Below are 19,804 nucleotides of genomic sequence, written 5' to 3'. Positions count from 1 at the left end.
AATATATATATTATAGAATTTGGATTACATGCAATATTTCCGAAATATTAATGTCATGTTGCTACAAGTGTGCTGGAATTTTGTGCACCTATATCTCTGCAATGTCTTTATAATGTTGCATTGCAACTTGCAACATTGCAACGTTGCTGCAATATAATTGCAATAATCTGTGCTGTATGGGATGTAATATTTATTTATAAAATAATTTATTAAAATAAAATTAGAAATTAAAATAATGAAACACTCATCTCTCGAGCGTACTGGCAAAAAATTTTTTTAAAAACTGGATATTAGTTTTAAAATTAATAACATTCGACGGAAAATAAGTTTTCCGAAAATAATGTTTTTCATTTTCATTTTTTGGGTTACATGGCATTTTTATTATTTATATTACTCATAATTTATCGCCAATCAACGTAAAAAAATATACAAAGTGTATCTAACAATAAGTAAGTGCGAAAAATTTTAGGAGAGTTATTCTTTGTCAAAAGTTAAAGAGGGTTTCTTATATAAACATAGACTTTTATATCCCTCCCTGAGGAGTATTCAGTTTTTATTTTTTTCCCTAAATTTCAGACTAAATTTCAAATTAAAATTTTTCACTAATAAAAAGGATATTTATTAATATATTTTTTAAATAAAAATATAAGAAACTCCCTTTAATTTTCGACAAAGAATGATCTCCTAAAATTTGTCGCACTTATTTAAATACCCTGTATATATGACTAAAAAATTAAGTTGAAAATTAATGTTGAAAATTAATGTTAAAAAATTAAGATAAAAACATAAAGCAATTAATGGAAATATTCGAGAATTTAATAATTTGAATAAAAGAATTTTACACGTACACAATATTTAAGTTCACATTAGCCTTATCTGCAGTATCATTAATTTTAAATTAAGAACCCATTTTGTAAAATAAATGAAATAATTAAATTTATAAATTACTGATAACTCAAATTAAGACACAATATTATTTTGTATTACGCCAATTTTTAATCATTTATATTATTCCCATTTTCGTACTCACAATTTATCGTCAATTAGTATAAAAAAAATTAAAATACCTGAAAAAATGAGCAATTAAAACGTTTCAGAAATTTAATTATTTAGTAAAAGAATTTTATACGCACATAACGATATTTAAGCTCGCATTAGCTTTATCTACAGTAATTTAAAATTAATGAGCCTATTTTGTCAAATATGTAAATAAGAGAATAATTTCTCTAAATTTCTAAAGCACTCGCGTAGAAATAAACAAAGTGAATATATCACGAATAATATATGTACACATCAAATCACTTAAAATTCAAACTTAAATGAAGCTCGGCAAACAATTGGAAAATTCGACTGCGTCGGAAAATTTGAGCCCGGGAAATTTTTTCACACACGATTTCGCTGCGATGCTCAATAACGAATGTAGGGTGCAATTTTCAGGCTAATGGCCGAATTATCATAACTACGTAACGAGCATCGTTTGTGCCATCAACATACATATATATGTATATATAACCGTATTAACTTCGCATGGCGGGCGCGCTATCAAAGTTTCAAACATTTGCGAGCATACTGTCATTACATAATCGTTCTATAATCACTTTTTCGACAGCTACAATGGAATACTCTCCGGTTTGTTGTTGCGCGAATCGTCGCCGTTTGTTTATTGTGCAATTAATGACGAAGCGGGGGAGCTAATTATTAGCCCTGTATAAAACGGACACTCTCTAATTTATATCCGTTGCTAATTAGTTCCCAGCAATGAATAATTATTTACTAATCAACGTGTTGTGCAGTTAGAATCTTTGTCCATTTTTAGGATTTTATTGTATAATTTGTGTGTGGGACACACACACACACACACACGCGCGCGTAAAGATATAGAGTCCAAAAAAAATATCGATATTTATTCAATATAAATATTTTATTCTATATGTAATTTTTTTAAAATATTTAAATGTTTTCCAATATTGTACAGAAAGGAAAAAGAGAGAAAGAAAGAGAGCGGTAATAAAAGACAGGATGCTATATAAATTGAACAGAATAAATATGCTCACTATTTTTATTTATTCAAGAGACTCGTCCTCTTTTCTGGGTACTTTTTACGCAATCTTTTCATCGAGTATCGATACTTTTTGTATATCTTGAATTTTTATATATCACAGATTTCATTTTTTATATTTCTATATCCCTTGATTGAATATTTTATATAATTGGTGAAAAAAATGTTCACCGCGGTAAGAGAGGCGCTACTGAAGCAAAACAAATATGGCCGTTGCGAATGTACAACAGTTTTAAGTGTAAAAATTAATTTTTTTAATGATGAAGATGTCATTGCGGTTAGACAGACTCTCTGTGATTTCATTTTTTATACTTCTATATTCCTTGATAAAATATTTTATATAATTAGTGAAAGAAACGTCCATCGCGGTAAGAGAGGCGCTACTGAAGCAAAACAAACATGGCCGTTGCAAATATACAACAACAGTTTTAAGTGTAAAAATTAATTTTTTTAATGCTAAAGATGTTGTTGTTGCAGTTAGACACACTCTGTGATTATACAAAAGCTATGCTTTCATCAAGGAATATGATCGAAGAATGTTATAAATTCCGGCATGATTATTATGTGCGGTGTAACTATGAAAAGTCAAGAAAGAATAGATTTATATTCCTTATGTCTACAAATAAGTGCCTTGACATCAAAATCTCATGTGATCACTGAAACATTATTAATTAATTTTTTTAATAATAATAAAGTAATGTGTTAAATGTAAATTCGCGACGGCCATTTATGATAGTTCACGCCACTAATGGTGGTCGCAAATTTACATCTAATACATTATCTTAATATTATTAAAAAAATTAATTAATAATGTTCTACTCGCGTTGAATTTTTAAGCCCCGAATATTTTATTTTTAAATAAAAAGTGCACGTAACGCTGCGGGGCGCTTTGCTATAATTTGGATTAGGATTGAATTTAACCTCAAAAAGTCGTCGGGTAACTTCCTCGATTTGACGCGTTTTAGTAATTGGAATGCGTAATTTTCGGCTAGCATTGTTCCCTGAAGAATACTGCGTAACGAATGACGTGCGACGTCGTCAAGGAAATTGCATCTTAAATCTTACAAACTGGAATTCCTTTCGTTCAACACGCCAAGCAATCTGCTCATCCTTTCTCTCCCTCCTCTTTCTCTCGCCCTCTCAACCTTTAACTCTCTTTCTCTCTTTTCGTGTCTCTCACATGTCAAGATTACAATTCTAATGACATTTTAACTCTCTCGAAAATTATAATATTGAATTTTTGCACAAATATACGCGCAAGATGATACATCGATTTTATTCATTATTTATTAAACGAAAAAAATATTTTCAAAATTCTGAAGATTTGACTGTCAGTTAAAATGGGATTTTTTCTATCTTGTATCTTTATTTTCTATCCTTTTTACAATTTTTCCAAAGTTTACCCCAAAGTTGTATAAAAAATTATACCATTAAATTTTTGTATAATACACACAGGATAATATATTAATTTTATTAGCACCTAAATTATTTATTAAACAAAAAAGTAGTAATAAAAAAATCTAAAAATTTAACTGTCATTTAAAATGGAATTTTTTCTATGTCTTGTATTTATTTTCTATTTATTGTGTATATATTTTCTACCTTTTTACAATTTTCCCAAAGTTTACCCCGAAGTTGTATCAAAAGCAATTATTGAAAAAAAAGAGAAAAAAAAATAAAACGAAGATCTGTCTCTCCCATGTGTCCATATCGAAATCTTGCGTGCGTAGATTTAATCGGGAATGCGAAAACGTCAGTACTTCCGGCTCTGACACGTACGCGCCATTATTTAATGTTTTAAAACAAGGACGTCACGAACGAGAGAAAAAAGTGGCTATTATAGCAATCTATACGTAAAATATAGATGCATAGATATATATTTTTCGTCTCGTACGCAGTTCTGCCGCACGTAATATCCTTTCATATATGTATGCAGAACGATTACACCCGGCCACACGACACACCCTCGCTTAAACGACTCGTTCGCGGTGATCCATAATCAAGGACACGCGATATCTCACAGACAGAATTTCCTCAGATCCGACACAAAGATTATCGAGCGGCAAATAGATAACCGTTGCGGAAAAGTCACGCAAAGTCGGGCACTCGCTATATTTGAGGATCCTATCGGCGAGAGCATCATCGTGACTTTCGCGCCTACCTACGAATTTCGCGTAATCGCGCGACCTAATCTCCTACTTAACTGCTACTTGAATTAGACAAATTGGTTGTTCGACCGAATTGAAATTATTAACAGAAAATTTGCATTACTAAATGTACAGTTTTTTTTTCATTCTTGAATAATCGAAATTTTCGGTGGTATTTGCGTGAAAACGAGTCATCCTGTATACTACAAGTTTTTAGAATTTTTTAATATTATTTTTTCGTTTAATAAATAATTCAGATGCTAGTAAAATTAATATATCATCCTGCGTGTGTATTATGCAAAAATTCAATGTTATAATTTTCAAGGTTTTAATTTTTTTGCAATAATTGCTTTCGATACAACTTCGGAGTAAACTTTGGAAAAATTGTAAAAGGGTAAAAAATAAAAATACAAGTCAGAAAAATCCCATTTTAATTGACAATCAAATCTTCAGAATTGTTAAAATATTTTTTTTGTTTAATAAACAATTAATAATCATATTTTATCGATTAAAATTATATATTAACATATTTGCATTGTCTGTCATTTTTATACACTGAAAAAAAATTTGTTAACTCAACTGAACCTTTCAACTAAATTACTATTTTGTTAATTGACATATCAAATATATACGTTTCAGATTTATGTTATATATTTAATTTAAATATTTTAACAAGATAATATTTCGTTAAAAGGTTTAGTCAAGTTAAATTTTTTTCAGTGTGAATATACAGGAAGATGCATATTTTTTTAATCCTTGTATTATCGAAATTTTTAGTGATAATTTGCGTAGAAATTAATCATCCTGTAATAGTATATTCAACAGATTGAAATTATTAACCTATTTGCATTGCCATCGTTATTAAAAATATACAGAACGCACATTTTTTCAATCCTTAAATAACCGATATTTTTTATGACAATTCACATGAAAATGAATCATACTTGTATATTAAATAATCGTATTTAATCGATTAAAATTATTAACATGTTTGCTTTGTGCATCGTTATTACAAATATATACAATAAACGCACACTTTTTTTTAATCTTTGAATAGCCGATATTTTTAGTGATAATTCGCGTGGAAATAGAATGTCTACTAAATAATCTAATAGACAAATTTCGTTTGTGGATCCTTTTGAAATTCAATTTAAAGTCGATTCTATTTTAATAATAATTCGGTCAAAGTTTTCCAGTGCTGTATCCATTTTTATGAAAACTTTCCTTCTTTATTATTTAATTCAGTCAACAGAATTGCGAAGTTAAAACAATTTTTCAGCACACGCTCAATAATTTATATATATACATGTTGAAAAAAAAATGATCACTCTGTAACATTTCTCGCTTAAAATCTTTCCTGATTTTCCAGAATTTCTCAGGATATTTTTCTGATAAGTATTAAAACTAAAATGTTGCTTATTAATTAGCTCGCTATAACAATATCGAGCCTTTTCGCCAATCTTTAATAAGCTTTTGCAGCACAAATAAGTTCCACAGAACATCCCAAGTATTTCTCATTAAACACTCCGCGCATAAAATCGGGGGAGCGAAAAGTGCCTCTTCATAGAAGCGATTCAAGATTCAGCGCGAGATTGAAAGCACTTCGTTATTTGCTGCACCAAGGTAAATGGTTCTTTCGATCGGGGTGCGTACATCTACATACATACATATATATACGCCACCATCAGCACACCCTATTGCGTCCCGAGGTGGAATTCCTTTTGTCGCGTCCTTTTCGCGCAAGGTCGAGAAGAAAGAGAGGGATTGAATTGAAAATAGCCCGGTAACAATCGTCGCGGCGTTTTCTAACTTTTCAGACGCGAGAAAATAACGATGCGCGTGCAATTGCAAGGGCAAAGTACGACGATGATCGCCTTTCCGAAGAGCCCCGGGACACGCGATGACGCAACTCGCCGATTGTTCATCCTAATATACGTTAAATGCAGAAAAGCGCGTGATCTCGCACCAGAATTGAAAAAAAAAACACCACTAACGATACCCTCTCGCAGACGAGGACGATAAAGCGATAATATATACAGCGAAAAAGCGTAGAGGAAAAAAGCGCGTAAAGTGACAAACGGTATATCTGTTTATAAACTTCATGACGCTTTTTGTCCATCTTTTTTCAGTGATTAAGAACACAGATCGCAAATCGACGTAATAAACAATAAAGTACAAAGTGTGAAAAGGATGGTGTATTTTTTTGTGATACTTCCATTAGCGAGGAAATACACTGCACTCTCAATCCCATCTGATATCATAGTCCTTTTGCAGTATATATAGTCTTAAAACTACAATTTTCTCGATGCATCTTGCAGACTTCTTGATTTCCGGCGCAAAGGACATGGAACAGTGACCCTTGTACCGAATATAAAAAAAAGAAGTATAGTCGACTTTTTCTAGCCGGCTGCACACATTCGATGCACCAATCCAGCTAAAAGCCTTGAATAGCGTTCACAAGAGAGTGTATAACACCCTTCCTTCTCTCGATATATAGTTCTCTTTCTCTCGAACCTTTTTCCGGTACGCGAGGGATGACAAACGGCGCAAAATAGAGTGCAAATAAAGACGCGGAATTTAATATTGCATACGTCAGAGTACGTTTTGCGTGTCATTTAGTACATTTATCTTCTGAGAAACAGGGATCCTTAAAACTTCCCTGCGAAGAGTTATCCTACAAGCGAAATTAGTGTCTTTCGTACACATTTTCCAATATACAGGGTGTAACTAAACAAAGATATACGAAGCACGCCATCAGATGCAGGGCAAGAAACTAAATCGAAAAGTCCTGAGCCATTTTTTAATCCGAGCTCTATTTTCGACGCTATAAATGATTAAAGTTTACCAATCAACGCGCGGCTACAACGAAAAACAGCGTAAGCGCCGCCTTAGTAGGCGTACTTTTCCATTGTAGCCACGCGCTAATTGGTCAACTTTAACAAGTTATAGCGTCAAAAATAGAGCTCAGATTAAAAAATGGCTCAGGACTTTTCGATTTAGTTTCTTGTCTTGCATCTGATAGCGTGCTTCGTATATCTTTGTTTAGTACACCTTGTATATCGATATATGTATACGAGATCCGGATTACATTTTGTTGGCCGTGTATCGAAACGAGGATAACAATGGGGCGGAAGCACTTACCTTCCAGTTCGACGACCTTGCCGGCTCTCTTGAGCGCCTTCACCGCCTCGTCGTGCGTGGCTTCGCGCAAATCCTCGCCGTTCACCGCCAAAATGGCGTCGCCGACGTAAAGCTGCTCGGTGGCGTCCGCGGCCATGCCTTTGAAGATCTTCGAGATGAGGATAGGCATTTTGTTCTCCTTCCCGCCCTTAATCGAGATCCCGAGGCCATTGTTGTCGCTCTTCACCACGCGGACTATTCGCTTCTGATTGGCGACCGAGTCCGGCACGTCCGGGTCGTTCAGACTGTCCACGTTGTTGTTATTGATATTGCCGTTGTTCAGGGTGTTGTTGCCGGTCTCGCAGCTCTCGTCGAGCGAGATACTGAGATAATCGTCCTCGAGAGAGACGAATACGCGATACCACTGACCGCGCACTTGGGTCTCGAGGACCCCGGCGCGTCCCGACGCCGAGGACGAGGCCCCCGTGGTCGTGGTGGTCGACGAAGAGGATGACGAGGTCGCCGCGGACACCATCGAGCCGATCCCCATCACCCCCATGGCCGATGAAGCCTGGCCGCTGCCGCACAACTCCACCATTTCGATTTCTTCGCAAGCCGTACGCTGTAACAAACCCACAATTTCGTGCTTATTAATTTCTCCTTTCCTTTTCCCTTCTTAATAATGCAATTTTTATTTATATACATGGGGAGAGAATATTATATAGTCTTGGAAGAAATTTATCGAACGTATTTTATATCTTACTGTGATAGATATTAATATCTTCTATTGTGGTAAAAATATTATTCAGAGAAACTCTTATACATTTTTCTCTGTTAAGGTAATGAAAATTATATTTGTAGATTAGGTCAATGATAATCAATGGTCCATGGATATAACGCAATGAAAATTTATAATAATACACAGAGAGAATTTTCTTTTAGAATTTATCCTGAAAATCACGATAATCGTGAAACAATATTGGAAAAATTTTATAAGAGCTCTTTCAATTAATATTTATGACAATAAATATTAATCTGTACGTAGTAAAATTAATCCAACATATTCTGTATCTTATTGTGATAAATATTAATATTTTTTATTGTCCCATAATTATTACCATGATTTTCAGGGTAAATTCTAAAAGAGAAAATTCTCTCTGTGAAAAAATTCTTTCTATCAATATTAATTAATATTTTACAAACTTTTTACAATCATAAAGGGAATATAAAAATGAAAAAATAAATGTGTTTACGTAAACTTTTCTCGAGTTAAAAGCAATCGAAAATAAATAAGCTTTATATGTGTAAAAATCCTCCTGGATATGCTTTCACGGGAGAAGAGAGTGAGTAAATGGTAAATGTTGTGATTTTGATTTCTCTTATATCCGTCATTCAATTTCCGGAGCGAGATTTGGGAAAAATGACAAAAAATGAATGTATAGTGCATCGCGAAATAAATGGCGCCGGTACTCGACGACGAGAATAAATCAATTGTATCACTATATATCCCGGCGAAATTCGTAATTTGAAAATAATTGATAGCGGTCGGCAGTGACGTGGCCGAGTTCTCTTTGTTTTCCTCCTGCACCATTATTACCATCAATCCAGTATCGCACCGCAACAATGGCGTTACTATTGCACGCGCGAAATAGCGTATGGGCGCAGCGGAAGGCAAATAATTAGAAGAAAATTGCATGCGCTTTTGCGATAAAGCCGTCCAACTATAATCTACATCTCGTATATACTTTTAATTAATTCCAAAAGTTTTTTTCATAAATCACAGTTTGCGAGGGGAATTAATTAATTGGATCATTAGCTTGCGAATAAAGATCGGAAATTGGCGAAACAGGTAGAGATTCCAAAATCTTTCGAATTTCTAACTTGTAAGACACACACAAGAACCATCTTTATTTCCACTTACAAGAAAGTAGTTTGGATTTTACGGTCGCGCTAAATCTTCGATTAATTTCGAAATCCGACAGAAAAATGATAGTTTAAGGGGACATTGTTCTGTTTTACCGACTTTAAGTTAGGTTAGGTTCACTTTTTATTAAATATACAGATTGAAAAATCCTCCACAATAAAAGTATTGATAATATTTTTATTATTTCTGTATTATTCTTTCATGTCATCTCTATTGGGAGCGCCATATTTTGTGCACAAATAAACTGCAGAACTTTTGTATTAAATAAGTATTATCACGAGCTGATGCAAGAGGCCGATAAAAAACTGTAATTTTTTAACTTTTATTGCTTTTTTATACGAAATTACAACGCTCCTCGATCATTATTATCAATACTTGAATTGTGGAGAAGAATTTTTCAATCTGTATAGCCAATAAAAAGAAAAGCCTTTGAACTAAAAGTCGGTAAAACAGTCTTGATCAGCATCCCCTTAATAGGATTTATATTGGACGACACTATACGTATACAAAATGACACTTTTGGCAAATGAGATTTCTGCAAAAAGTCCGCCCAGCTTCCTGAATAGAGTTCCACTGCACAAAAGTAATGGAACAGCACGGTACGACGAACGACAGCAGCCATGTTTAATGAATGTGACGATATGACGGCACGTAGGTACGTGGCAAGGTTATAATTAAAGTGTTTGTCTCTGGGAATTAGTCCTGCGCTAGTTCTGCCTTCACGTTTCGCCTACGTGAAAATACACGAGAGATGTCTTTATGGATGATATAACTGTGTGTAGGTGCAAGCTCACGGTAGTGTTACATACATACCATGTCCCAATTAACATCTGGCACCTTCCAGGATCATAAATTTACAATATGGAGTTGGGACAATTTGATAATTATTTCTATGGACCAATTTATATTATATTCAAAGCCTCTTACAAATGAAAATCCGCGATTCCCTATCTCTTCTCAGTCATTCTCACGAGATCATCTTTCCCGAGATCTGATCAACGTGTTCCTGATTTTATTTAGAGCCTTGTAATCTTTATTTTTTATAATATATATTTTTGTATATTCTATATAATTTATATTTTCTATATAAAAATATAAAATATATATTATATATATATAGAAATAATTCTACGTATTATATATATATATATATATATATATATATATATATTAATATATTAATTCTATATATTATATAGAAAAATATATATAACATGAAAGAAAAATATATGGAAAAAATATATATATTATATAGAAAAAAAATATATACGTATAATGCTGTATCGATATTACGTTCAAGTATTTGATGAAACAAATTAAGGATTAAATCTAATCGGATCGCGTTTAATTATTTAATTCCCAGATAAAAATGCGAAAACACACATCTAGGCGCGAGAGACGGTCGTTATCGCGAATCAACAAGTATATTAACGTTTCGAACAAGCGAACGGACGAGCTGCGGCAGTTCGCACGCGGATATAAATTTAAGTCGTTATAGTCTCGCGATGCCCTCGGCGCGATAAACTCGCTTCGGCCCGCAAGTGATCCTTTTACGCAAGGACACAGAAATGAATTGATTCCGGCTCCGACCTCGCAGCGCGAGGATTTCATATCGAGGCTATCGGGCAAAATGATACCGGAATAGATTCTCCGTAGAAATTGCCGGATTCTGTGTTAAATGGGTCCAACGAAATAGCAGCGGACAAGCATTGATAGATCGTAGCCAGGAAAGAGAAGCGAGTATAGAATAGTCAGTTTCAACCAAAATGTGCATCTGATAATCATATTCGATAATAACGTTTCTTTATAGAAATAACGTTGATTTAAAGAAAATTATAAAATTCAAGAAAATTCAAAAACTGTTAAGCTAATTTTTACAATTGTAAATACACAAGCTGTATCTAAATAAGTGCAAAAATTTTAGATGATTCTTTGTCGAAAATGAAGGAGGGTTTCCTATATAAACATATACTCTTATAAATTTTTTTTCTCAAATTTCAGAAAATGAAATATGGTGGATATTTTCCATTTAATTTTTTTAATTAGTCTGAAATTTGAGTAAAAAATAAAAACTTAATTTTTACCTCCCTCTTCACTGAAAAAGATATTTGTGTGAAATTATGCTGGGTTTTTTTTCGATCCAGCATAATCATGCTATTTATATGGAAGATTACAGATTATATGTAATTTTATATGAAATTTATTCTCTTATATTTTCAAGATTAAAAATATTCCACTAAACATGGAATTACACATAGAAAATGTATAAATGCTGTAAAATAATGTTAGAAATAAAATAGATAAATGGTATAAAAAAAAGTGCTAATAAAGTGAAAATACTAAATTTAAAATACAAGTAATTGTTGCATAAAATAGTAATTTTATCTACATTTTTACATTAATACATATTTTTATTTTAAAAAATATGGAAAAAAATTGCAGTGATAATTATGTAATTTTTTCAGTTTTTATCAAATTTTAATTTTCATATAAAAATACATGGATGCTTATATAAGAAACCCCTCTTAATTTTCGACAAAGAATTATCTAAAATTGTTCGCTTATTTAGATACACCCTGTATATCCAAAGAGTTTAATATTATGAAAAAATCCAAAAATATTAAAACCGCGACATATGGAACAATTTGGAATTAATCGACTCATTTTACAAAGTAAAATTCAATTGTATAAATTTAATCCATTCAAAAAAACCATTAATAAAATATTAGGCGGAATATCACGTATAAATAGGCTTTCGGCAGCGTGAATAAAAATATAAAAAGTGTCGCGCGGCACCATCATTTTAACTAAATTGATCCGCGCCAAGTATTAAAATACGGAAACAGACGTCCGCATTCGCGCGGTTGTTTTAGCGGGTACACGTGTACGAAGTGAATGCACCGAACTGCATGTCCAACTGCATGCGGCAAAGGATAGCACAGAGAGAGAAAAGAGATAGAGCTAGATGGAAGAGTTGGAAAATTTCGATTGGATGTCGGAATAATCGGGAAATACATTACGCACGTGCGGAAATAAGCCGCAAACCGAAAAATGAAGTGCAAAAATGCGTAAGTCTGTCAGTTGTCCAAATTATTTGCTTAAAAATAGAAGCCGAATTCGAAATCACATATATAAAAAATAACAATTCAAAAATTATAATTTTAATAAAATTTTTTACACACATGAAAGAGGGAATAAATGGATGAGTTTAGAAATTTTCTGTTGTTTTTCAGCATATGAAAAAAATAATTTTCTTCTGAAATATTTAAAATTTGTTTTCAAAATTTTATTAATATGAATAAATAGAGATACTTTTATCATAAAAACTTTTGTGTATGAAACAGTTTTTGATACCTCAAACGTTTTTCAATATATCAAAAAAGTAAAAAGCTGCTCTGCATATGGGAGATGATTTTACCCTTCAGAATCGTTTTTTGCGATTGAAAATTTCATCTATGCATCTATAATCCCCCCTGTACGTATGTAAAGTTTCAACAAAATCAGAATTTTCAAATTTGCAAAATTTTTTTAACACTTTAGTTAAATCCCTGCCCTTAACAAAAATTTTTCAAAAATGTGTATGTTACAAATTGACTTATCCGACAGAATTTGCTGATCAAAGGAATCTTAACAATTTTTGCGATGCAAAAGAAAATTGATTAAAATGCAGAGGAACTTAAGGAAATCCTAAACGTCCTTAAGAAGTCTGTTGTTTTTGTCCTGTTTTATCGACAAAATATGAGATTAGATAAACTATAAATCTATTTATTCTTTTTATTGGCAGTTTGTACCTACAAAATAAGACCAGAGCGGATTTAGCATTGGATAAAGGAATATTCACTTATATTCCTTTATCCAATGCTAAATCCGTCCTGGTCTAATTTCAGATAAAAAACAATTTGTATAGCCAATAAGCCTTCTCAAGGACGTTTAAGATCCTCTTAAAGGATATGAGATATAAATATAAAAGCTTCAAAGCCTACAGCTAACATTCTTTTTTAATTTACCCTTTAGTGCCTGACATGCCATATTTGATACGTTCACTTTAGATTATTTTTAAAACACATCAATCTATAATTTAAATTTTTTATCGCGCCCGTCCAATTAATCAATCCCAAATAAAGTTGTGAATATTTAAAAATCCCGCTCTGTACCTTTCAAAATCGCCAGAAATATGGCGGCAGCATTTCTAAATCCGAAATCTGAGTCTCGGACTTAAAGGGATGCTGACCATGTCTGTTTTACCGATTTTGAGTTCAAGTGCTTTTCTTTTTATTGACTATACAGATTGAAAACTCCTTCTCCACAATTTAAGTACTGATAATAATGAACGGAGAGTGCTGTAATTTCGTATAAAAAACAATAAAAGTTAAAAAATTACAGTTTTTTATCGGCCTCTTGCATCAGCTCATAACAATAGTTATTTAATACAAAAGTTCTGCAGTTTATTTGTGCACAAAATATGGTGCTCTCAATAAAGATGACATGAAAGAATAATATAAAAGTAACAAAACTATTATCAACACTTACATTGTCGAGGATTTTTCAATCTGCATATTCAATAAAAAGTGAACCTAACCTAACTTAAAATCGGTAAAACAGATCAACGGCAGCATCCCCTTAAAGGATTTCAAACTCATTTTTGTAAATTGTTATCGGTCTCTCCTAACGTGATTTCGATCACGTGGCGGCCGCAAAATCGGTCCACACAGGAAACAAGTTCGAGGGTTAAGTGTTGTCCCCGCCAAGGTTTTCCAAACAACGACACATTCCCTTGTGTCCCCTCATTTCTCTCACTCGTACTTTCAGTTACCTATACCAATCCACGTCCTATTTTTTCCTCTCCCTTGTTCTCTTGCACGCGCACTCGGTGGTCATAAACTACTAGTGCCCGACGTACGCTGAGGTTATTGGTTTTTGCAAGGGGGCTTGACAGTGCCGTATACATGCTGCCACGTATGTACCTTCATTTTGTACGGAGCTGAATTTTATTTCTCAAAAATAATCCCTGAATCTTCTTAGAATATTCGCGGGCGGTTTTATTAAAACTTTATAACGCGCCGCTAAAATATACAACGTAACTTTGGAAAAGAGGGTAATGTATGAAGAAAAAAAGAGGAAAGTTCGTGTAAACATTTCGGAGTTCTTTCCAGTTTTTTCATCCTACAATGCAAAGACAATATCGGTCAAAATCGACCGATATAAATCTAAGAAAATATAATAATTTTTAAATTGTATTCATTTTTTTATTACATTCTGCTTCCCCCAAAAAATCGCAAAGTATATAAAATCATTAACAGATATCTGATGCATCTGACTAAGATAATTCAATTTTTTTTTACATCACTGGGTGGGAAGAAAACACATACGTTTATTGTAAAAATAAAACATACATCTACCAAAAATACACTCTTCTCTTGAGCGATGTATTTATAATCGTAGAACTATTCATTTCTTTAGTATTCTCTTAAAATAAAAAGCTTGAAAAAGCCTACAGAAACGCTTAAACAAATATTTCAGTATTGTTATCGTTGCTGCCTATTCGATTCTCATAGCAGCTAATATAGTCCCAACAATGCGAGTCGAAAAGGAAGTATTTCCAGACCTCATGTTTATGTAAATTTTATTCACTTGTCAGATACCACTTTTGACGTACATTTCACACACACATATGTTTAATGAAAAAATAATTAATGTAGTAAAAAAATAACACGTGAAAAGATTAATCGCGAAGATTGTAAATCAACAACATATTTATAGCGAAGTGCGATATTGTTGAAAAAAAATATTTACAAAGAACGAATTTCGGGTTTTATTTTTTGAGTATTATACGATATGAGAACGGCAAGTATATATACATTAAAAAAAAAAACGTGGCAAACATATAAATGTGTGTTGCGTGCGCGTTGTTTCCGGAAAGATTAAATACTTGCTATTTTTTTTTTTTTTTTTTTTAATTCGTGGCCAAAACGTGATTTTTAAAAATCACAAGCATAACTTTTTTTTTCAAATTTTATTACGTGAGTTCCCTCTAAATTTTTGCAGCTTTTTCGCCGCGCATTGTTCCTCTCTTGGTATTCGATCCGATATACCGAAAGAATGAAGAGAGCCGGCTGCTCTCGTCTAGCTTCTAATTCAATTACGCCATCCGGTACAATCTGCGTCTATCCAGTGGCATATTTATAGCCGCGCGAATGATTCGCCCCATGCTTTTCCGCGCTCCAGCATATCATTTCCTCTCTTCTCTCTCTCTGATCCTCTTTATCCTGCATATGTCAGCTATACGTAACTCGCACTGGATCCGTCATGTTTCACGAATGATTGACCATTTTCAATCCGTTTTTGCTCAAATTCACATATCTAGATATGTCGCGCATCATTACCTATTTATATCGAAATTTTGTGTATAATAATTAGAGATGCAACGAATATATATGGTACACTGAAAAAAAGAATTGTGTAAAATTGCATAATTATGCTGGGTCGAAAAGAAAAAAAAACCAATATTGCTACCCATGGAAGATTACAGATTATACGTAATTTGTATATTTTCAAGATTTAAAATATTCCACTAAACAACATGGTATTGCTCATACAAAATGTATAAATGCTATAAAATAATTTTATAAATTACATGGATAAAATAAAGGATGCTTATGAAATAAAGTTCTATAATAAAGTAAAATTGTAAATAATTTGTGCATAAAAATAGTAATTTTACCTTATATTTTACATATATGTTTACATTAATATGTATTTTCGCTTTAAAAAATAGGGGAAAAAATTACCAGTGATAATTAAGTAATTTTTCCAGCTTAATCAAGTTATTCCATATAAAAGTATATGGATTTTTTTCAGTTTTTCGAAAAGTGTAACTCCTCAGAGAGGGATATAAAAGTATGTGTTTTTATAAGAAATCCCTCTTAATTTTCGACAAAGAATCGTTTCCTAAAATTGTTTGCACTTATTTATAGATACATCCTGTATATCCCAGAAATTTAATATTATCAAAAAATTCGAAAATATCGAAACCGCGACATGTAGAACAATTTGGAATTTATTGACTCATTTTACAAAGTAAAATTCAATTGAATAAATTGGATCCATTCGAAAAATATATGTTATTCTCTTCCAGTTTTACATTTAAAACTATTTGGTATTTTGCCGAATAGTAGACCAATATTCGTTGCAACTCTAATAATAATACATAAAAAATTACTCGGAACAGAGAAATGGTTAATGAAAGAAAAATAATCTTTCCTATCACAAATATATCTCAGCACTCACTCATTTATCAGTCCGATGTTATTTGGAACGTATTATTGAAAAATTTCCATTTTATGTTTAATTTATAATCTCAAATCAAGTCATGACGAACAATTTCAAGAATAATTTAGTATCAATCCCAAAATAGATATGCAATATTCAAAGTGTCTCATATCCATAAAACAGCAATTTTTTAGTTTATTTAACGCCCAAAATATGTATAGGCACCAAAAATAACTATCCCATAAAAAAATAAATTATGCTCCGAGCATAAGAGCCAATGCGGCATTGATTTTTTCTAAGCATCTTGCATTCTGATCTACTTAAAGATTCAAATCAGCTCGTTGAAAGAAGTTAACAATTCAACACGAGTTTCACGAGGGAATGAAAGATCTACTGTTAGGAGCCTGGGAGATAGGCAATTAAGCATAACTGCGACAAATTTATAATTAAACGAAATCAAATGTAAAATCTTTAATTTATTTTTTTCTACAAAATATATATTACAGTAAACAATATATTTTTTTAAATTATAGTTTGTATGATATATCCCGGAAACGAAACCAATTGAGTTTCTGCACACTTTTTGAGGACATTAATAAAATGCTTGCAAACCTAAACAATTTGACATTAAAAAAATATTTTATCATTAGATTTTCTTCTAGAATACAAATTTGCAGATCAAATTTTTTAATAAAAATATATAGATATATATATTTGATATATTGTTATAAACTCGAAAGAAAGAATTATTGTGCACGACATGACCCATAATTTTATTTCACAGCAAGTCTTTATAAATCATATTGTGTTCTTTTTCAAAAATTAATTTTGATAAAAATATTTTCCCCTAAAATACACACATTTAAGTTGAAATTATCGAGAAACATATATCATAAAAATCTGCGTGCACATTCGTGCAAAAAAAATAAATAGAAATCTGAAAAAAAAAAAAAAAAAAATTTTTAACGCTTCAAGGTAGGCTGCCCCATTAAATATTTCAAATGTTAAAGTATATCTGCAAAACTAATTTAAAAATCCATATCAAAACGAAGTTCCGAATTGCAGCATAAAACACAAAATACCGTGCACCTACGCACATATACACATACATATATATAGATTTACCGTTTTACGCGCGTGTATGGGCATATGACTTCCGGTAGGTAATGGAAGGCTCGTCGCCTGGCCTGTTTTGCTCTGGTATTAGTTCTATCGCGGCTGTCTATTCACTCTCACTCTCACACTCTCTCTCTCTCTCTCTTTCTCTGTTCGTAAATCCTGCGTGGTGTCCACCGCGTCGTTTCTCCGTCGATCTCACGTGGCTTACGACATGCGTCACTGCCAGTCGGGCTAATACGATCCTCGATCCGCGCACGAGCCAATCACATAACCGCCTGTCGGCTCTCCTTTCAGCAGCCTCGACATGTTTTATCGCTCCTTCAGCGATCAGTCCGACCGTGATCGCCCTATCCGTCTTTCAGCGAGAGAGACCGACGTGATTGCCTGATCTAGAAGTGTCCCCGGGTCGAGCTACGCATCAGGGATCAAGACATCCAGGTCCGAAAAAGCACTCCGAGTATCCCGAATGTGTAAACCCGGTTCGTTGTCACCGAACCAACACCTACAATTCGCGAAGACCCGGTTTTGCTCCGATCCGATAGTTCACTTTCGCTCACGAGATTATTGGGTTTCTCTTACGGGAATGATGGGGAACCAGTGAAACGGTGGTTCCACTTTTGATTAACTGCTCCGCGATAAATAAATCTTCGGTGTTGCGAATTCGAAGATAAAAGTTGAAGTGTTCAACTTTCCAGGTCATTAAATCCGTGATTTGGCCTAATTATCTCGCCGCACAACTTTAAAATGCCTCGAACCCTAGAATTTTAGACAATTGGGAAATTTACTCTTTGGATATATTGAAATACTAAGATTGCCAATTTGTCGAAATTTTAAATGTCTTCTCTCTCTCTCTTCAAGATTTTAAATAATTTAATTCTAAATCTATGTATTTGAATTTTCTACTCTTTCGTTTCTATTATTTAATTCTTTGAATCTTTAAACCTTTTAAATTTTTCTAACATTCCCGAAGTCTTGATAATTTTGTTTCGAAACCTCAGATATTTAAATCTTCAAGTTGGCATATCTCAATTTACATATGCGATGGAATCAGAATCGTTTAAATCCTCAATTCTAAGTTTAATTAACTCTATCTACTCTCCGCAACAACCGTAATATGTGTATATTGCACATTGAGATACACGTAGATAAAATTGCGCAATTTTTCCTCAAAAAAAAAATGGTACTCGATATTACTCCAACAAAATAATCACCAATCTTTGGAAGTCACAATAACTTCTCGGACGATTTTATTTATTTTTTTTTTAACACGATTAATTAGTCGAGTCGACTGGAACGTCTTGCGAGAAGCGACGTACATACACGATGAATCGGAATTTCAGACACGCACCACGAAACGCACGAAAAAAACCGCTAACTTCACGCCGCCGCGAGGAACCTATAGAAATGCGCGTTCGAAATTCGAATGCCGTCGAGATTCGTCGAACGATCGGCGCAAAATAAGACGCGCGACGCTTCGCGAGGGGCGAGCATATCGCTAATCCGCGGGTAGAACGACGATATATATCGCCTAACCTCACTCCGCGACAGCACCAAACGTACTGCTGAAATTCAACGCAGCTCCGTCCGCCGCAGCCGACCTGCCGTAGGTGGCGATGGCGAACGACGGGAGAAACGCGCCATCCGATGACGTCATATAATCGAGAGGAACGGGCTCTCCGAGCCGTTCGGTTCGATAGTCGGCGCGCGAAACGACGGTTTCTGCTTTATCGACGCACGCGACCCTATAACGGCATATATCGGAGGAGCTTTCCTCTCGCGCCGGAAGTATTTTTCGGGGAATGTCAGATAGGACCCGTTTCAGCCGGACGCGGGTGACGTCAGTTTCTTTTGCATTTTTATATTTTGATTTATAATGCATAAATGCATCCGCGACTTCGGCCGGATCTACTTTCCAACTAAAATTCAACGTTTAATGCTTGCGTTAAACTTCAGTTTTACAGGTAATTTTTTTAAGAGAATTTCTATTAAATAGATATCTAATATATCGAAGATTAACGTGAAATATCGATAATGTTATTGGTAAAGATAAAAAATTTTATTTAGGTGCATTAAAAAATAATCGCTCGGTATATATTTAATTACGATAGATATATAGCTTTGTTGCTTTCGTCATCTTCCATATTAAAACATTTTGTTTAAGTATCT

General features: G+C 33.3%; 1 protein-coding gene across 4 annotated transcripts in view; it reads right to left on the bottom strand.

Annotated features, from left to right (window-relative positions):
• Syn1 (Syntrophin-like 1) overlaps positions 1 to 19,804 on the bottom strand; it is a 343,519-nt gene extending 323,715 nt beyond the window's left edge. The window contains exons 1-3 of one of the 4 annotated variants that reach the window (XM_029318791.2): positions 18,632 to 19,804; positions 17,645 to 18,394; positions 7,348 to 7,948 (exon numbers count right to left, since the gene is read on the bottom strand). In XM_029318791.2, the coding sequence (XP_029174624.1) occupies positions 7,348 to 7,948; positions 17,645 to 17,668 (625 nt within the window). In that variant the 5' untranslated portion in view covers positions 17,669 to 18,394; positions 18,632 to 19,804. Of the gene's footprint in view, positions 1 to 7,347; positions 7,949 to 17,644 lie in introns of all 4 variants that reach the window. The other 3 variants (XM_029318792.2, XM_085480547.1, XM_029318793.2) reach the window with 3 other exon arrangements.

This window comes from Nylanderia fulva, unplaced genomic scaffold (genome assembly GCF_048542155.1).
Source record: "Nylanderia fulva isolate GAGA-0341 unplaced genomic scaffold, ASM4854215v1 Scaffold15, whole genome shotgun sequence".
NCBI lineage: Eukaryota > Metazoa > Arthropoda > Insecta > Hymenoptera > Formicidae > Nylanderia > Nylanderia fulva.
This window is presented reverse-complemented; position numbering and strand designations above follow the sequence as displayed.